At 44.3% G+C, this 20463-nt stretch overlaps 1 protein-coding gene and 2 non-coding genes across 3 annotated transcripts in view; 2 read left to right on the top strand and 1 right to left on the bottom strand.

The window, feature by feature from the left end:
* FANCI (FA complementation group I) overlaps positions 1–20030 on the bottom strand; it is a 111587-nt gene extending 91557 nt beyond the window's left edge. Inside the window, exons 1-10 of the mRNA XM_040414155.1 lie at positions 19965–20030; positions 17714–17814; positions 13091–13163; positions 12120–12250; positions 9249–9402; positions 8378–8435; positions 6806–6847; positions 5228–5351; positions 4076–4161; positions 1809–1932 (exon numbers count right to left, since the gene is read on the bottom strand). Coding sequence (XP_040270089.1) covers positions 1809–1932; positions 4076–4161; positions 5228–5351; positions 6806–6847; positions 8378–8435; positions 9249–9402; positions 12120–12250; positions 13091–13163; positions 17714–17797 — 876 coding nt within the window. The 5' untranslated portion in view covers positions 17798–17814; positions 19965–20030. The remainder of the gene's footprint in view (positions 1–1808; positions 1933–4075; positions 4162–5227; positions 5352–6805; positions 6848–8377; positions 8436–9248; positions 9403–12119; positions 12251–13090; positions 13164–17713; positions 17815–19964) is intronic.
* An 85-nt stretch (positions 20031–20115) lies between these two features.
* On the top strand, positions 20116–20188 carry TRNAR-ACG. Its single transcript has one exon. It is a non-coding gene; the product is annotated as a tRNA-Arg (tRNA).
* A 202-nt stretch (positions 20189–20390) lies between these two features.
* On the top strand, positions 20391–20463 carry TRNAR-ACG. Its single transcript has one exon. It is a non-coding gene; the product is annotated as a tRNA-Arg (tRNA).

The following is a 20463-nucleotide window of genomic DNA, read 5'->3' as shown; positions in this document are numbered from 1 at the left end:
TATTATACCTTTTCACAATATTCTAATTTTAAGTTGCATTACTGAAATAAATGAACTTTTGCACGATATTCAAATTTTTCGAGTTTCACCTGTATGTATTAAATGGACAACTGAGCAATAACATTCATTTTAACAATACAGTGTTCCTCTGCACAGTCTGACACTGGCAGGATTGACTAGACAGTATCAGAATATGCAGGGAACTGCCCCACTTACAAGGAGAATAGTAACATACATTTCCTACAGAAAAAACAGGCGGGCAGTACAATGCTGAGGTCCAGGAAAAGATGCCCAAGGACAGTTATCTTATGGGGAACAAGACCATGTGCTAAAACAGACAGGTTAAGAGAGCCAAAAGTATGGTCGGTACTAAGTAAGGTGCCAGTGGAAGACCTAGAAGGGTGGGTCCCATTACTATTTCAAAAATTCCACCTCACTCAATGGTAATGTTGTAGAAGGTGTCACAAAGCTACCACCACTTCAGTCTTAAAAGTATCTGACATCGAATAAGCCCACTACCTCCCAACCTCAGCCATAGCAGCAGTAGAAGAGGAAAAGGGAGAGGAGAGACAAAATAGCTGTCTCCCGTGACGAGTATAGGTTTTTTATCACTTTGTATTGTAAACTGGAAAAAACGGATTCAAAGAAAGGGAACACTAAGGCCCCTTTCACACAGGCGAGTTTTCCGCGCAGGTGCAATGCGTGAGGTGAAGGCATTGCACCCGCACTGAATCCGGGTACCAAACATGCAGATTTTTCTCACACGCAAACAAAACGCATTAAAATGTTCTGCACTCGCGCGGAAAAATCGTGCATCTTCCCGCGACGCACCCGCATCTTATCCGGCCAGAAACCATGACGCCCATGTGAAACAGGCCTAAGGGTACTTTCGCACTTGCGTTGTTGGATTCCAGCAGGCAGTTTCGTTGCGGATCCGGCTGACAAATGCATTGAAACACCGGATCCGTCTCTCCGGTGTCATCCGGAAAAACAGGTGCGCATATCGAGAAACCGGATCCTGTTTTCCGGAACACTTGGTACCGGATCCAGCATTAATACATTTCATCAGCTGAGGCCCTTTTATTTTAAAGGGGTTCTCCAGGAATTAGGAAAATTAAAATACTTAAATATTACTTTATTATAAATATTCCCAAATACCTTTCATTAGTTATAATAGCTCGTTTTATCTAGGGAGCAATCATTAAAAATGGCCACCGTTCTATTAGTACACATTAAACCTGTCCTAAATAACACTGGAGGACAAGTTAATTCACAACACTGAGCTAAAGAGCTGCTTCATCCTCGTCTCTGCTCTGCTTGTCAGGGATTATGATCCTGAATACAGATGATAAGATCTTCAGCTGAATCTCTATAGAAATGGAGTTCATGAGGAGACATGAAGTACAGAGAGGACGGACAGGTATTATGGGGCTGTGGTAATGGAGGCTGTATACAAGTGCTGCTGCTCATTATCCACACTCCCACCCTCCTCTGTATACTTCATGTCCCCTTAGAAGCTCCATTCCTACAGAGATTCAGCTGAAAATCGTATTTTATTCAGGATCATAATCGCTGACAAGCAGAGCAGAGAAGAGGATGAGGCAGCTCTTGAGCTCAGTGTTGTGAAGTAACTTGTCCTCCTGTGTGATTAGGACAGGTTTTGTGTACTAATAGGACGGCAGCCATTTTTAATTCCCTGATGATCGCTCCCCAGACAAAAGGAGCCATTATAACTAATGAAAGGTATTTAAGGATGACTCATATTTTTGTAACTTATGTATAAAAAGTATCATTAATTGTTCACTTACCTTCACCAGCTCTCGACCGAGATCCTGATCAAATTTAATTGCAAAGACGATGTGTAAAATAATGGTACCCTCAACTTGGCGAAGTTGTTCTTTTGGTAGTGTTGAATCAATCAGATCTAAAGAGCTAGAAGTAGAATCAAATATTACTCCAGAGCCTTTGGCCAATAAATCTGTACCTTTATTCTTTCCATGCATATTTAGATCAAAATTTAATATTTCACCTTCTAAAAAATTCTTGCTCTTATTCCTACTGAAAGGAAAATATTTCATATTCAGTTCAAAACATGAAATGAGGAGGTAATATGCCTTTAGAAGTTAAAGGGCTTCTCAGAGTTTAGAAATAACATTTTCATATATTCTATCAGGGAATACTTAGTTACCGTATTTTTCGCTGTATAAGACGCACTTTTTTCCCCCCAAAAGTGGGGGGGAAATAGCAGTGCGTCTTATACGGCGAATGCTGCCGATTGTCGGGTTTTCAATGATACACCCGCCGCGATGCCGTGCGGCGGGTGTATCAGCTGTGAGGGAGGCGGGACTGGGGGCCGGCATCTGCTTTTAAAATGACAGCGGGGCCCGTGCAGTGACTGTGTTCTACTACACGGGCCCCGCTCACTGTATGATCCTATGTCTAATAGTTACCGTAATTGTAATTGTATGTAATCAGGAGCGCTGTGTATTGCCGGTACTTACAACTAGAAGCGGTAGGTAGCAGAGAGGAGGGAGGAGGCAGGCCGGGAGGACGGAAGCTGGCAGCGTGAGTCATACGTCATGCGTCTGCGCCGCCCACTTTATGAATGAATGAAGCAGGCGGCGTGGACACATGACATATGACTCACGCTGCAAGCGCCCGTCCTCCCGGCCTGCCTTCTCCCTCCTCCCTCCTCTCTGCTACCTACCGCTTCTAGTTGTAAGTACCGGCAATACACAGCGCTCCTGATTACATACAATTACAATTACGGTAACTATTAGACATAGGATCATACAGTGAGCGGGGCCCGTGTAGTAGAATACAATCACTGCACGGGCCCCGCTGTCATTATAAAAGCAGATGCCGGCCCCCAGCGTGTATGGAGGGTCATTCACTACAGGGACACTTATGGAGGGGATCTGTGGATGACACATAGCATAAGATGCTATATATGTGTCATCCACAGATCCCCCCCCATAACTGTCATACACAGATCCTCATAACAGTGCCATCCAGAGATCCCCCATAAGTGTCACCCAGAGATCCCCCATAAGTGTCACCCACAGATCCCCCATAAGTGTCACCCACAGATCCCCCATAAGTGTCACCCACAGATCCCCCATAAGTGTCACCCACAGATCCCCCATAACAGTGCACCATCCACAGATCCCCCATAACAGTGCCATCCACAGACCACAATTAGTTCAAAACCCACCAAAAGCACACCTTTTGGTTCAAAATATTTTTTTTCTTATTTTCCTCCTCAAAAACCTAGGTGCGTCTTATGGGCCGGTGCGTCTTATAGGGCGAAAAATACGGTAACAGAGGGAGTCCTATGTTACGACCCTCATCTCTCGGCCAGGGTGGACAATGCATTTGTCCCTGACCGTCTTGACACAGACACATTATTTATTTGAATGAACAATGTGTAATGTTAAATGTCCCATGTGAAGGATGAACCGTGTAGGAGTCTATAATGCACAGTATTATGTTATTACCATCCTGCCTTATCTAGGCTTCTAGCATGGGGTTAAGCAACCTTTGGCGCTCCAGCTGCTGTGAAACTACAACTCCAAGCATGCACACTTGCTCTGCAGTCCTTGTAACTAATAGTAGTGTAAGTAGGATTCTGGGAGTTGTAGTTTCAGAACAGCTGGAGTGCCCAAGGTTGCCGATCTCTGTTCTAACAGAATAAAACAGCTGTTGTGTGTTATTTAATTTATTTTCATCAGCTGACTCTGTCCTAGTCTACACAGCAAAGCCGATGACTGAAGAATACAGGAATCTTTAGCCTATAGCACGGGTCAGCAACCCCAGCTGTTGTGAAACTACAATTTCTAGCATGCTCCATTCATGCTAGGAGCTGTAGTTTCACAACAGCCAGAATGTGCTATTTCATTTTTTTATTCATGCACAGTCACATAGTAAATACAAAAAAAACACCAGAAATATAAAAGTATATATAAATATAAGGAATATCTATATAATTTAAAAAAGGATTTAAATAATATAATTTCCTAATTCAAGACCCCCTTTAAATCTGGCACAGATTACATTAGTATTTACTTGTACTTACTCTTCGTTACTTTCCTCAGTCATCAACTGGTGGTCCAAATCATTAAAAACATTGATAACTCCTTCTAGAATGTTCTTTTTACTACCCTGTGTGGACAATAAAGAAAGTCTGTCAGCAGTTTTGACCATGCTAAACTGCTGACAGCCCTAGGTAGGGTCTGGGAAGAGCAGGACAAACATACATGTTGTGGACTTTTTATTATTGGGAACAGGGTGAATATGAACTTTTATTCGGCCATATTTTTCTCCAAGTGCATTGGATGTGGAGCTTCATTCACTTTGAAGTGCTCTTTGCACTGAGCTGCTTCACAGTCGTTGTCGTCGTCGTCGTCCCCCCCCCCCCCCCCCCCCCTTCTTGTTCAGAGTGACAGATTGTAGTGGTCTCCTGGTTGGTTGCTACAGCTGTCACTTAGAGCAAAGGGCAGAAGCTATGAAGCAGCTCCATACAAGGAGCACTTCACGGTAAAGCTCCACCTCCTGCAGGAGCAATGAAAGGCAGAATACAATTTCACATCCTCACTACTCCTGATAATAAAAGCTCCACAAAAGGTATATTTTTCCTGCTCTCCCCAGCCCATACATAGAGCTGTCAATAGTTTGACATTGTCAAAACTGCTGACAGATTGTCTTTAAACACAAGCAACATCTGCCAAATTCACTCAAAGTATCCCCCCACTTTGGTTTTAGCAAACAAATGTTAAACTTTGTATAATAAAATGTTACATATTTCTGAATATCCCTTTTCTATCAATTCCTCACCATTTTCAGGATCTCTGCTTTCCAGTATTCAGAAAAATACCTTCACAGTGAATGAAAAACTGTCCTGATCACGTGATACACACAAAGTGCATGGACAGACATTTCTCAAATAGGGCATCCTGGTGTTGACCACCACTAGCCAATACTCAATCCTTTTTGCTGCTGGCAGTGATTTATTAAATTTATAATAGCAATACCAGAAATACTAATGCACAGGGGCCTCCATTTACATCAAGGATGGACCACAGTTCTTCCTATGGCAGTGTTCTTCAAACATCAATGGGAGTAGGACACTTAAATAAATGTCTCCTGGAATGGTCAAACTGGCACTGTAATGCTGCATTGTAAATGTGTCCATCCCAGCTAATACTACATTTCCCATTAATGGCTTTACCTTTGCAGAAATCAGCAGCAACTGGTAAACCAGCGGGGGCATCTCCTGAAGGTCTACCTTAGACAGCAGTCTCAAAACTTTCTCCACAACAAACTGAAGTTCTTCTGTACTTAGTAACACGTCTCTGAAAGACATATATTCATAAAATCATGAAGATTATGTCAAATGTTAAAGCTAAACAAGTGCCATGCAAATCGGTTTGGAACCCTTATCACATTTGACACAAAAACAGTTCAGTGTGCAGCACTATCTCTATTAGTCAGTGAGGTGTGGGTGTTATCCAGTTTGTGAGCAGAGCATTCTGAAATACTAGAAGCCACAACACAAGTGAACGACTTTGCTTCTCACCTACCATTATTTAAAGGAAACCTGTCATGTGGATATTTGATTATAATCTAACTAATTATATACAATCATTAACTACTGAAAATTACCTTAGATGTATTCACTTACTGGTGTGACAGATGGTTACCTCATAATATACACACAAAGATGCCGCATGCTAATGAGCTGATTGGAGTCCGGCGTGATGTCATTGAGTCCAGCGTATATTTAATTCAGAGCTATAGCCACTCCCCTGCCCACCTGCTGCTGGTTCATATGGAAACAAACTGTCATTCAGCAGCAGGTAGGCGGGGAGAGTCAGGAGCTCATGAATATTCATGACTCATCATTATCAGCTGGAGCTTTTCAATACAAGATGTTGGCAGATTGACTGGGTCAATTAAAGAAAGTGACCCAGCATTGTGCTAAGAGAATCAGTCACTTATTTATGTTGCCCTTAGTTAGGACACCATAAAACTGGGGACAGGTTCCCTTTAAGTATTTCTTATTGAATGAATATAGACTACAGCATTATAAAGGTTTGTATAACTCACTGTGCACTGTGTTGAAAAGGCTCTCAACCTATAACTTTTTTTTAACCCTTTAGCCCACCATGCCAAAATGTACAGCACGAGAAGCATTACATTCCAGCACCATGCCATACATTTACGTTCCATCTTTAGCGGGTGTTTGGTGTAACATACACCTGATACCCTGCTGCAATGGTCAAGATCGGCGCTAGTGATGATCCCGGAGGTTTAACCCCGTAGATTAAGTCATCCATAGCAACCACTGCATATAAGGGGGTTTGCAGAAAGAGGGGGCTCCCTCTCTCGGACCACCTGCAATGAGATTACAGGGTCACAATGGTTCCTTTGTCTTTGCTTTGCCTCTGGGTCTGCCATGTACTGAAGCCTGCCAGGGGCTGCCAGAAACGAGGCCTGAGCAGACCAAATGTCAATGTAAAGCTGACAGTTACAATAGATTTAACAGATTACTATTGCTGTGTATTGTACTAGCAATCAGTCCACTGTATGTTCAAGTCCCCAAGTGGGACTTGATAAAAATAAATAAATAAATATTCCAATTACAAATGAGTATTCACTCATATATGGCATATGCCCCAACAAGGCTCACAAATACTGTAAAATACAAGGGACAAAGGCACATGTTGTGAACATAAAAACTGGAAAAAAGTTGATAAATCAGCCGATGTGAACTGTAAGGAATACTGAACCGTATTTGTAGCCTTACCTAAACATTGATGTAAGGAAAATTACACATTTTGGATCCCACCTGAAAAAAAGCAAAGTAAAACTGTAATTTTAATATAGTTTTAAATTTTTTGATCTTCTTTAGTCACGCTGGTAAAAATTATTTTCAGATGTTTCTTAGCTGTGTTGAACATGCAGTGACAACCAATGTGACTGTCTCATTAGCATTACTTATGAAATCCCATGAAGCCATATACACTGCAGAGCTATATGGCATGTAGGAAAACACAAGTCTGGTGCATGGTGCTCAAAGATTTTTCACCCAGGGACTCAACTGTAGTACATTAGAAATATTGACCAACTTTATGCCATGCTCACACATGGGGCCTCAATTATCAAAACTGCCTAAGCATAAGGCTAGGGCTACACAACGACATGTGTCGCACGACAATAAGCTGCACAACACAAAGGGTACAACTACACCACAACATGTGAGGCGCAACAATTTTTATCATGATAGTCTATGGTATTGCACTGCGACCCATAGACTATCATTATAAAAATTGTTGCACGACTTTTGTGCAACAACTGTCACCATGTAGCCCTAGCCTAAAACTTAGTCGCCCACAGCAACCAATCAGAGATCACAGTTCATTTCCTAAAGGACTCTGAATAAAATGAAAGCAGAGCTCGGATTGGTAGCTATGGACAACTAAGGCTACTTTCACACTAGCGTTCGGAGCGGATCCGCCTGATGTTTCATCAGACGGATCCGCTCCTATAATGCAGACGTTTGCATCCGTTCAGAACGGATCCGTCTGCATTATAACTTAGAAAATTTTCTAAGTCTGAAAGTAGCCTGAGCGGATCCGTTCAGACTTTACATTGAAAGTCAATGGGGGACGGATCCGCTTGAAGATTGAGCCATATGGTGTCATCTTCAAGCGGATCCGTCCCCATTGACTTACATTGTAAGTCTGGACGGATCCGCTCGCCTCCGCACAGCCAGGCGGACACCCGAACGCTGCAAGCAGCGTTCAGGTGTCCGCTCACTGAGCGGAGCGGAGTCTGAGCGCTGGCAGGCGGATGCATTCTCAGTGGATCCGCCTCCACTGAGAATGCATCAGGGCTGGACGGCTGCGTTCAGGACCGCTCGTGAGCCCCTTCAAACGGAGCTCACGAGCGGACACCTGAACGCAGGTGTGAAAGTAGCCTAAGACCGTTTTTAATAAATGAGACCCACAGTGTTTACCACACACAGAAAATCCACAGCAAAGTAGAGTACAATCAATGTGAATAGGGAAAAAAAGAAATCAGCACAGATCTGAGAGCATAATGTCGGCTAATGAAAATTGCACAATGGGGGGTGACAGAAGCCCTTTAACACCATGCCATTTTTTGGAGTTTATATGCTAAACATTACCTACTTCTACACACTGTAAATAATCTGCTATATGCTAAACATTACCTACCCCTATACTGTAACATAGGAAGCCTGATAAAAAGTCTGACAGCCTTTACGGTAGCTGACTGGCCTGTTTCCTTTTAATGGTAAATGCTCTTTAATCCAAGTATCATGCTTTAAATTACAAGCTATGGAAATTCCACATACCTGCTGGAGCAAAGGCTGTTTATAATCTGCTTCTTGCATTCTTCTCCTGTTATCTCACCTTGGAGAAAAATAAAAGCACTTCTTAAATTTCATCAAATGGTTGATGAGAATAGGGATGAGCGAATCCGACCTTTACAGGTTTGGATTCGGGGTTCGGGCAGTGGAGGAATGCCGTTATGGATTCCGCTATAACGGAATATAACTGAATTCTATGACGGAATGCAAAATGGAAGCCTTTAAGAGGAATTACGTTTTGATCCGTCATAATAAAAGTCTAGGGTCAAGCATAACGGATTCCATTATGCAGGACGAAAAACAAACTTTCCAGAATTGTCTAAGTTGTGGAAACCACAACCTCTTCAGCCAGGACGGTATGATGGCTAGATGTCCTTTTATAGGGTCAGGGTCTTTGGTAATTAATGCTTAATTTGATTAAAGGGATTGTCCAAGTTATTATTTTGTTCTTTGTATGTTTCTAACTAAGCAAATGTAATGGGTTTCAATTCACTTACTTCATCTCCTGTGGCACCATTCTAGTTAGCGGAGTGTCAAATGACCTGTAATGTCAGCTTATTCCCTACTCTTGTAAATACAAATATTCATGTTGTTACACGCCCCCACAGCTCTGCAACTGCATGTCAACAAAGGGGCCAGAACAGAACTAGGGAAATATATTTTTTGCCTAAAACTTGCTTAGCTTATGTATATATTGCAGACCATCAGATTTACAGTGCTTTATTCTTTTACATAACTCGGAAAACCCCTTTAATTAAAAATTCCATCTGTCAGAAACATTCCATTATTGTGCAGCTGGTAGGACATGAGGGACATACAGATGCAGAGTATGCTGATGCAGACTCCATTACACTACCATTGCCATAGACCAAGGTCTCCTTTGATGACAGAGCTTTGAGCACATTTGGAAACAATTCCAAAGATTTTCCACTGGACATCTTTCCAGCTTTCACTGAATCAAGAAATATATTGGCCAGTTCAAGAAGAGATGGTGCTGGCAGCTGATGAACCTGAAAGTGACAATAAGCAGAAAAGAATAATAATATATGCAACAAAATAAGCGTGTCCCACTACCACTCCCCACACCCAGGGCTTTGCCTGTCCAACTGTGCCTAGAGCACTGGAAGAAATTGGTCACACAGAATTTTACTGATGTCCCGTGCAATTTAGAGGGGTTATTCCAGAAGAAGTATTACTATGGAATGAAGGATTATTGCAATATACATATAATAATATTGTTCTATTTTTAATGTGTTACATTTTCGTCTCTGGTAGCACCCCCTTTCTTAATCTTTCTGGACCACCTTAAATTGTGGGGGCTTTACTTTCTGTATATATATAAGTGAGGGACTATTTGCCATGCAGGAAGGAAGGAGACCACAAGATCTGATTACAATGCCTCCTGGCAGGTACTTGATGAGCTGCTGTCCACCTACAGAAAGGGAGGAAGGTTCTCCAAATAAGTGGGTCAAATAATTTTAAAAAGAGTTTAACATTTGTGTGATATCCCCTTCAAGTCAATTGTATTAATGACATTTGTTGTTTAACTGCACTGATGTAATTTATATTCTGCATGGTCCTGGGCTCTAAACCCGCACCACCGTGAATGCACAGCATGGTTTTAAAGCTCTTGCAGTCTAACATGATGACAGATGATCACTGTGTGCCCTCCAGCATGATGCCAGTGACTAATGTCACGACAGGAGCCAGTTCTCTTCTGTAACAGAAGCCCCAGTTACAGTTACAGAAAATTGCAAATATCAGATCGGCGGGGATCCGACACCCAGCACCAATCATCTGTTTGAAGAGAAGCTGCGCTGCATGTGAGCGCTGCCTTCCCTTCATTGTTTACCTGCTCGCCACCGACATCACAGCGGTGAGCAGGTGTAAATATAAGCCGTCCCAATCACCTCTATGGCATGGGACTTCTTCCTATACACTTGAATATGAAGTAGCCGTCCTATTAAAGTGAATGGGATGGCTTGTAATTACACCTGCTTGCCGCTGCGATGTCGACTGCAAGCAGGTAAACAATGAAGGGAAGGCAGTGCTGGCACAGCGCACATTTTATATTCAAACAGCTGATAAGCGGAAGTGCCGGGTGTCAGATCTGATATTAATAACCTACCCTGAGCTATCTTTCCTGACTTCCTCCCAGCTTCCCCATACACGTAAATGTTCGGCTCAGCGGAATGTGTATGTGTATTCTATGAGGAGAGTGGAGAAAGCTGCTGCCAGACACTTCTTATCTCCCAGGAGATCAAAAGAATCAGGTGAAAATATTCATTTTGCCAAACCCTTGTGTGTCCTCCCCACCCACCATCATCTTTTGTTGGGTGGAGTCAGTAGCTCCTCACACACATTAGAGCAGAGGCAGCACTCAGGGCCCTCTCTGTGGGCACCCGCACCCTGGAAAAAGTTACCAATATGCCTTAGACTTTTCCTGCCATTCATCAGCACAGGGCACACTATGAACAGCACAGGCAGCACACTGCATGCAGGCAGGATGTTATAGCTGAGTGATAAAGTACATGGAAGATATACTATACTAGGCTGTAGTATTCAGGTTAAATTGCCGTGTTGGCACTTTGTGATAAATATGTGGGTTTTCGGTTGCAGTTTGGGCACTCGGTCTCTACAAGGTTCACCATCACTGCATTAGAGTGTCAGCTGAACCCACCATTCTCAGTGCATTCAGCTGACAAGAGACTAATGTGTATTGCCACTCTTAGACTGGGTTCACACGGGCGTCACGTTTTGGCTCAGGATGCGTCCCGGGTGCATTGCAGCAAACCCGCGCGAGTAGGTACCCAATTGCAGTCAGTTTTGACTGCGATTGCGTTCCGTTGTTCAGTTTTTATTGCGCGGGTGCAATGCGTTTTGCACGCGCGTGATAAAAAACTGAATGTGGTACCCAGACCCGAACTTCTTCACTGAAGTTCAGGTTTGGGTTCGGTGTTGTGTAGTCGTAATTATTTTCCCTTATAACACGGTTATAGGGGAAAATAATAGCATTCTTTAATACAGAATGCTTAGTACAAGGTCAATTGAGGGTTAAAAAATTAAATTAAATTAAATTAACTCACCTCCTCCAATTGATCGTGTAGCTGCCGGTCTCCTGTTCTTTCTTCAGGACCTGTCAAAGGACGTGTGGTGACGTCACTGAGCTCATCACATGATCCAATCACATGGTCCATCACCACGGTGATGGACCATGTCATTGTACCATGTGATGTGACGTCACCACAGGCCCTTTAGCCGGCAGCTCATGTTTAAAGAAGCAAGAAGAGATTGGCAACTACGCGATCAAGAGGAGGAGGCGAGTTAATTTTTTATTTTTTTTAACCCTTAATTGACCTTCTACTAAGCATTCTGTATTAAAGAATGCTATTATTTTCCCTTATAACCATGTTATAAGGGAAAATAATACAGTGAATAGACTGTCATCTTAGCAACCATGCGTGAAAATCACACCGCATCCGCACTTGTTTAACTTAACGGGAAAGAATTAAAGAGCATTTACCATCGAAACGCGTCAATGTTGCTGCACTAGTGGGTGGATGTCCTGTACACTATTTTCTACTGCCTGAATAAAGACGAGGATTTTAGCTACCAAGAAATCGTGAGTGCTGGAACTTTATTTTTTAAAATCGTGTGAAAGAAGCCTTAGAATAAGCCCGTTGAAAATATTTGAGATAATTGCTTTCACCATTTCAAATAAATTTACCTCAAGCATTAATAGGCCCACCATCTCTGCTGCCACTTCTTTCTGCAAATCTCCCGACTCCACGAGTTCTATACAGTGCTTATAGATGGCAATCCTCCTGCACACCCCTGTGTCTTCACAACATGGAGACCCTGCACAGATACAATGAGGGTCATTCCTTATAGCTCTATACCAGTTTTCTGACATAAAAAGTCACATATTTTGAGTAGTTTTTTCTGACACCCTCCCACATTCCCAAAAAGTGGGCAGATCCCGGGGAGGAGTAAATGGGCCACAAGCGCACTTGCACAGCCTGACTCATTTAACAACATGTGGGCCAGAAAACTGGAGCGCATTACACCAAAAATCTACTCTATCTCCTAGCTAGAGAAGATTTCAGTTCCGGCGCAGGAACAGCAGAAGGAGCGCCTCTTACAAAACTGTTCGAATCTTCCTCCAGCAGGGTTTTTACTAAGGCTACTTTCACACTAGCGGCAGGACGGATCCGACAGGCTGTTCACCCTGTCAGATCCGTCCTGCCGCTATTTCGCCGTGCAGCCGCTCTGTCCCCATTGACTATAATGGGGACAGGGGCGGAGCTCCGGCGCAGCATGGCAGTTCGCTGTGAGAGGCCGCCGGACTAAAAAGTCGGACATGCAGTACTTTTAGTCCGGCGATCTTTCGCCATGCACTGCCGTGCTGCGCCGGAGCTCCGCCCCTGTCCCCATTACAGTCAATGGGGACAGAGCGGCGGTCCGGCGAAATAGCAGCAGGACGGATCCAACAGGGTGAACAGCCTCTCGGATCCGTCCTGCCGCTAGTGTGAAAGTAGCCTACGACTGTTGCTCGAAACATTGGTCTTTAGTAAATGACCCCCAATGAGTTTTATATCAGAAATAAATCAGTTATTCAGTTACTGAAGACTGTTTGCAATGTTATGAGCGAATGAAAATAAAATAGACAATTAACACAGCTAGAAAATAGACATTTACCTTTAAAAATACCACGTAATAGCGCGCCAAGTTCTTTGCCATTCACTGCATGTTTAGTGATGACGTTTACCAGCTGAAATAAAAGATACAGCACTGATGAAGGTCTCCAGATGGACTCCACTGTATTCTGTTATCACTATTAGCCACTTGACTCAATCATCTTGTGGCCCCACAACCGAAAATTAGTCAGGGTGTGATCAGAAGCAATGTCTGAAAATGTTATTTTACTGAAAAAGTAGTAGATGTGAATGGAAAATTAACAATTAACCCTTCTGCACCTGTCTGGATCCGTTTTGCAATCTACAAATCGCGGGCCTGCAAAATACGGATGCAGGCCGTGTTGCATCCACATTTTATTTGCAGGCCCATTGTTCTTAATGGGTCTGTGGTCCGCATTTTGTAGACCTAGTCTATGTTTTTTCAGAACCGACACTAAGTTTATTCCGGAAAATGATAAACACGTTCTATACTTGTCTGTAAAAATGGGGATGCAACATGGACCACAAAGCGGATACGGTCACATGCTCAGAGTCTTCATGAGTCTACACCTGGGGTGGCCAACCTTACAGACACAAAGAGCCAAAAAAAAAAACTAAAACGTATTACTGCCAGGAGCCACAAGCTATACATTAACACAAATATGTGCGCACACAACAGTATTACTGCAATTGAGTTATCAAACATTTAAACCACCTTTCCTACCTGTAATGTAGACAGCTTTAGTGAGACTTCTGGCAATCTTTGTTTTTCACAATGTGTTTCAAGATTTCTCAGATGACCCCCTCATGCTCAGATGACCGCCCCCACCCCCTTTCTGAGATCATGTGTGTGTGTGTGGGGGGGGGGGGGGGTGATATGACAGGGGAGATGTGAGCATGGGATGTCTTATTTTTGGTGTCTTGAGTGAGCACTGGGGAGGCTTATTTTGTGGGTCTGATGAGGATTTGGGGGTCTTATCTGAGCTCATACTACCCCCATGTCAGATAAGACCCCCATGATTAGTACTTTAATAAAAAAAATAAAAAACACTGTGTAGGAAGCTTATACTACCCCTGCTCTGAGGACTGTGGCGCCCTCTCCACAGTGACCTGACGTGCACAGCGTTGACCTTTAATACATATACAGGAGGCGGGTGCCGGCAGAATCACATAGCCGGCACTTGGCCTCTATGACGGCGCTGCGATCCCTGGCAGTTAACCCTTCAGGTGCAGCACCTAAGGGGTTAACTGCCGCGGATCTCAGCTACCTCTCATAGAGGTTGGGTGGGGGCTATATGATTCTGCAGCCAGCACCCGCCTCCTGTATTTGAAAAAATTAGTGAGTTAACTTCATTGGTGGCAGTGGCCACAGGCCCCCTCCTCTTCCCCTCTGTGTTCTCATTGGTGGCAGCAGCACAGGGGGGAGGAGGGACTGCTTCCTTCTCCCCTGTGCTGCTGATATTTCGATACCTGCGACATCCCTAGTACAGAAATAGTTGGCCCGCTCCCCTGCGAGCCGCATATGTAGAGGAGAGCGCACTCCTGGTCTACACATAGTTGGGAAAAAAATAAAACTATCCTAAGTGGGAAAAACGGCGAGTTTTCTGTTGTCACTCTTCTATGTTTTTAAGGCATTGAATAGGAGATCTGCTTCAAAGATTTTTCTTTATAAAGATATAAAAAATAAAAAAAATATGGGGGAAATGTATCATTCCCTCTACGCAAACCTTGTGTTTGCAACTTTTAAACGCCACTGTACTTAACTCTAGGCCAAGTGGAGTTTCTATGCCGCCCTCACTAGGGGAAGGTTGTCCCAGCACATTGATCTTTTACGCCAGTTACATAACATGGAAACCATATCACAAAGGTGTCAGCAGAGGAGAGAAGGGCTACTTTTTAGATCACTGTATTAGTAGGTAAATTGGTTTCTCTTGTTTTATTTCTAAGAACAATTGCGGCACTGTTGACATTGTGTCAGAGACTTACATAAAAAGTATATGGACTATGAAGAGATGTATAGCTCCAGTAGAAGGCTACACGCACCACAGTGTAGCCATATAGTGACAAATGTCATCCACTGACCAGAAAGTTAAAAAAAAAAAAAAAAAGGACATACAGGTGAAACTCGAAAAATTTGAATATTGTGCAAAGTTCATTTATTTCAGTAATGCAACCTAAAAGGTGAAACTAATATACGAGATAGACTCATTACATGCAAAGCGAGATATTTTAAGCCTTTATTTGATATAATTTGGATGATTATGGCTTACAGCTTATGAAACCCCAAAGTGACAATTTTGAGGTCCCCTTTGCTCAGGGGGTATGGATTAATTAGCTGACTACAGTGTGACACTTTGAGCCTAGAATAGTGAACCTTTTCACAAAATTCTAATTTTAAGCTGCATTAGGGCTGTTTCACACAAGCGAGTCCATTGCGGGAATCGCGCTCCGTGTGCGAGTGTGATCCTCCGCTCTGGACTTGCAGGAGCGCACGGCATTATCATGATTTATAATGTTATGTGTCTCTGCATGGCCTTTTTTCCACAGAACCATAGTGACATAAAGCTGTCAGTATGATTCTGTAGAAATAAGGTCAAGCAGAGACACATAGCATTATAAATCATAATAATGCCGTGCGCGCCTGCAAGTCCAGAGCGGAGGATCACACTCACACACAGAGCGCGATTCCCGCAATGGACTCGCTTGTGTGAAACTGCCCTAATGCAATTCCTTTTAATTTGCATTACTGAAATAAATGGACATTTGCTAAATATTCTAATTTTTCGAGTTTCACCTGTACGTACTTTTTCGTGTGTGTTGGCAGACTATATAGGAAAAAGCAATCTGCAAGCTTTCCTTTACAGTGAAAATAATAAAATATATGCCTATGCATACCACATACCACTCCTCCCGAGAGCGGAGGGACACTGCTGTGTCCCTAAAAACACCTTTGACATTTATTATTCTCTGCAAGGAACACAACAGGATTTGTCCCATTACAAGAACTTATCCATTGGATAAGTCTGATCGGTGGGTGTCCGACCGCTGGGGCCTCTGCTGATCACGAGAACGGGGATCCGTGTTTCTCCATTTGAAGACAGATGTGCGCTGCTGCACCATTCAGCTCTATGGGGGTGCCGGAGACAGCCGAGTGCTTGTGCTCGCTCTGCAGACATTTATCCTCCATCCTGTGGTCAGGGGATAAGTCGTAATGGGACAGCCCTCTTTAAAGGGAGTTTGTCAGCAGATTAAGGGCTGTATTAGACTGGCCAACTGACGGCCAAATCGTCAGTAATGAGCGTTCGTAGTAGCCCTCATTAGCGATGATCTGGCAGTGTAATACTACCGCCGATTACCTCATTCATCGGTCAATCCAATTGTGTACATTTTCCAGCTGATTCCACATGAAGACAAAACGAGAGCAGAGGAGAAAATGAAAAATGAAATGAGAAAATAAAAAAAAAACTACTAGAGGAGGAAAACCACTCCCTGGCTCTCCATATAGATATGGGACGAGACATCACAGGAGGCTGGATTATACAGAGACAAAAACAGGAGCAGGTTAGAGAGCTAAGAAAAAATTTAGGGAAAAAAGTTTTTTGTTTTTTTTTCATTTAGGACTTCAGGATTTAGATGCAGATCCACATGAAATCTGCTGTGGTTCCACAATACAAACTGATCTGCTTCAGATTTCTAACTCCGCTCTGCAGGTCAATTGACGCACAATTTTCCCCCCAAAAATCTGCAAGCGTGCAGGTAGTCTTATGGATGCTTTTATTTTCTGTAGAAGCGAGACCCCCTCTGCTCTGAGTGACGGCTGTAGTGGTCTCCTGGTTGGATGCTACATCTGTCACTCACAGCAGGGGGAGGAGCTATGGAGCAGCTCAATGCAGAGAGCAACCTTCGGCACTCCAGCTGTTGTGAAACTACAATTCCCAGCATGCTTTATTCATTTCTATGACAGTTCTGAGACGAGCAGAGGAAGTATACATGCTGGGAGTTGTAGTTTCCGAACAGCTGTAGCGTTAGAGGTTGTCTAACCCTGGCATAGACACATAGCTTTTGTCCACCTGATTAAAAAAACAGTTTTTCTTTTGTTGTAAAGGCTCCATTCCTGAGTTAAACCTCTTGCACAAGAAGTTTTTTTTTTTTCCCGTTTACATTCCGTTTTTTTGCGTTCTGTATACGGAACCGTTCATTTCAAAGGATCCGCAAAAAAACGGAAGGTACTCGGTATGCTTTCCATTTCCGTTCAGAGATAGAACATGTCCTATTATTGTCCGCATTACGGACAAGGATAGGACTGTTCTATCAGGGGCCAGCTGTTCCGTTCCGCAAAATACGGAATGCACACGGACGTCATCCGTATTTTTTTGCGGACTGCAAAATACTGAAAAAGCCTTACGGTCGTGTGCAAGAGGCCTTATACTTTTTCTTAATATGCAAATTAGGCTTTAATGCAATGAAGGCGTCATCATTGCCCTTCTTGCACCCAAACTCTGCCCAGAGCGTTTTCATCAGGTGGACCACGGCTATGTGTCTGTGCAGCCAGTTATATAGGTAGATCCCTGGTGACAGTGTATGGCAGTATTGAGAACTGGACGCAGAAGGAGTGCGGCGCTGGTTGGATGTATCCCAAATTCACCTCTGCATTTTTCAGGCTCTGGAGGTAACGCTGAAGTCCATCAGTTTTCTTCTCAGCGGATAAAGACAGTATTTTCTGGTCCATACTGTCTGGTAAATAGCCTGGAAAAAATACATAACTGCGTTTACTAGAAATGATCTCCACAGAAGAAGCGCGGGCTCTGGGTGATCCGATATTATACCGAGTGCAGATGGAGATTTATCAAAACTGGTCTAAAGGAAAACTGGCCTAGCTGCCCAAAGCAACCAATCAGATTCCACCTTTCCTTTTACAAGGGAGCTCTGAAAAATGAAAGGTGGAACCTGATTGGTTGCTATGGGCGACTAAGGGTACTTTCACACTTGCGTTTTTCTTTTCCGGCATAGAGTTCCGTCCTAGAGGCTCTATACCGGAAAAGAACTGATCAGTTTTATCCCCATGCCTTCTGAATGGAGAGCAATCCGTCAGGATGCCTTCAGTTCAGTCATTTTGACTTTTCAGGACAGAAATAAGGCTAGGTCTACACGACAACAATAAGTTGCGCGACAGATAGGGCACAACTACACTGCAACATTTGTTGCGCAACATTTTGTTGCACAATGTCGCATGACAATTTTTGTAATGGTAGTCTATGGTGTCGCAATGCGACATGCTGCGACTGCGACGCGACAGTCGCAGAAAAACTGAACACTTGCCTGAATGCCGGATCCGGCATTTTTTCCCCAAAGGAATGTATTAGTGCCGGATTCGGCATTCAAAATACCGGCATGCGCAGACCAAAAAAAAAGGTGAAAAAAATAAATGCCGGATCCGTTTTTTCCGAATGACACGGGAAAGACGGATCCGGCATTTCAGTGCATTTTTTCTGACTGATCAGGCATTTTTAACACTGATCCGGATCCTGATCAGTCTTACAAATGCCATCAGTTGGCATACGTTTTGCTGGATCCGGCAGACGGAACTGCTTGCCGGATCACTGCCGCAAGTGTGAAAGTAGCCTAAGCCAGTTTTCCTTTACACCAGTTTTGATAAATCTCCCCCAGTGTGTTTATATACAGCTCTCTTTCCATCGGGATACATGTATGTATGTACGTATGGAGGCGGCATACAGACCACCCCGCACCACCCCCTCAGAAGCACATGGATCCACGTGAGAGCAGACGGTGCACTTGACGGCACTCGGCCAGGCCACTTTACCACAAGTGACTTCAGGAGTGCAGCAGCCATGTGTCGTCTACGTCACCGCCGCTGCAGCAGCCATGTGTCGTCTACGTCACCGCCGCTGCAGCAGCCATGTGTCGTCTACGTCACCGCCGCTGCAGCAGCCATGTGTCGTCTACGTCACCGCCGCAGCAGCAGCCATGTGTCGTCTACGTCACCGCCGCTGCAGCAATGTGTCGTCTACGTCACCGCCGCTGCAGCAGACATGTGTCGTCTACGTCACCGCCGCAGCAGCAGACATGTGTCGTCTACGTCACCGCCGCTGCAGCAGACATGTGTCGTCTACGTCACCGCTGCTGCAGCAGACATGTGCATGGCGCTGTTCACACCACATGCCTACGCTGGCCGAGGATCTCCCGATGTCTAGCTCTGATGCTGGGCCGTGGTGTGCCCGGTAGGAGACATCACAGATACGTTTTTCTTTGCATGTATTACCTTTGTATGGGATCGTGTGTAGTGTATGGCGCTATTCTATACCGCAAAACTTATACAGAACGGCCAGGGGGCATCTGTCATGTGAATGGGGGTCCCTGGATATGTTTGGGGCACACGCTGGGAACTTTCCTTTGACTCCAGACATGATGTGCACAGACTCCTTGTATTTTCAGATATGACAGACATTTTGTAGATGAGAGCCCCTGGGCACAGTATGGCGGCACATGGGCAGATAGAAGGCAATGTGCCAGTCACTGTCACCACCGCCCCTCAGTGGTGGCAATTACAGCGGGCAGTGAGAGGGGGCGCTCTGTCACACAACCCTATGGCTCGGTCTTACTACCGCCGGGAATAAGCCATTGCCCTCCAGAGGGAGCCGGGGCAGGTGAGGTAATAATGCCTTCTATCACTGCCGTGTACTGGTGTAAGGCAGTGAGGGAGCTCCTGTGCTGCCGCATATATCTGCAGGTCTGAACACTAGACATCATCCCTGCGGCACTGAGCAAGTCCCCAGAAGACGAGGCTCCTCTGCCCCGCGCTCTCTATGGCGCCGTTCACCCCGTTCTATACTGTGCAGAGCACTTCATCACCTCACAACTGTCCACAGTGCGCTCACCCCAATCCGGGCACCGGCGACCAGTCCTAGCGATCCTAATACCAGAGCGCGGGTTCTGAATCTGGCGCGCCTGACGTCATTTCCGCTATTATGTAACCCGACCTGTGACGTTCTGTTGCAATACAACACTAGGGGGGCTATGCACTCGTACGGGCCAGTGGCGCAATGGATAACGCGTCTGACTACGGATCAGAAGATTCTAGGTTCGACTCCTGGCTGGCTCGGATTTGTTTTGTATTTCATTCATTTATTTTTTATTTTAGTTTTATTGTGCTGTTATTCATGAAAGTCAGTTTACAATAATCGACAGAGTTTCAATGAAACCTGAATAACTGGGCTGTGCAATGACTTTTACTATAAGAGTCAGCATTCCTGTGCAATGACTTTTACTATAAGATTCAGCATTCTTGTGCTGCCTAACATGTGGGGCCAGTGGCGCAATGGATAACGCGTCTGACTACGGATCAGAAGATTCTAGGTTCGACTCCTGGCTGGCTCG

This window comes from Bufo bufo, chromosome 1 (assembly GCF_905171765.1).
Source record: "Bufo bufo chromosome 1, aBufBuf1.1, whole genome shotgun sequence".
NCBI classification, from domain to species: domain Eukaryota; kingdom Metazoa; phylum Chordata; class Amphibia; order Anura; family Bufonidae; genus Bufo; species Bufo bufo.
The sequence above is the reverse complement of the archived record's forward strand: the minus strand, read 5'-3'. Positions and strand labels throughout refer to the sequence as shown.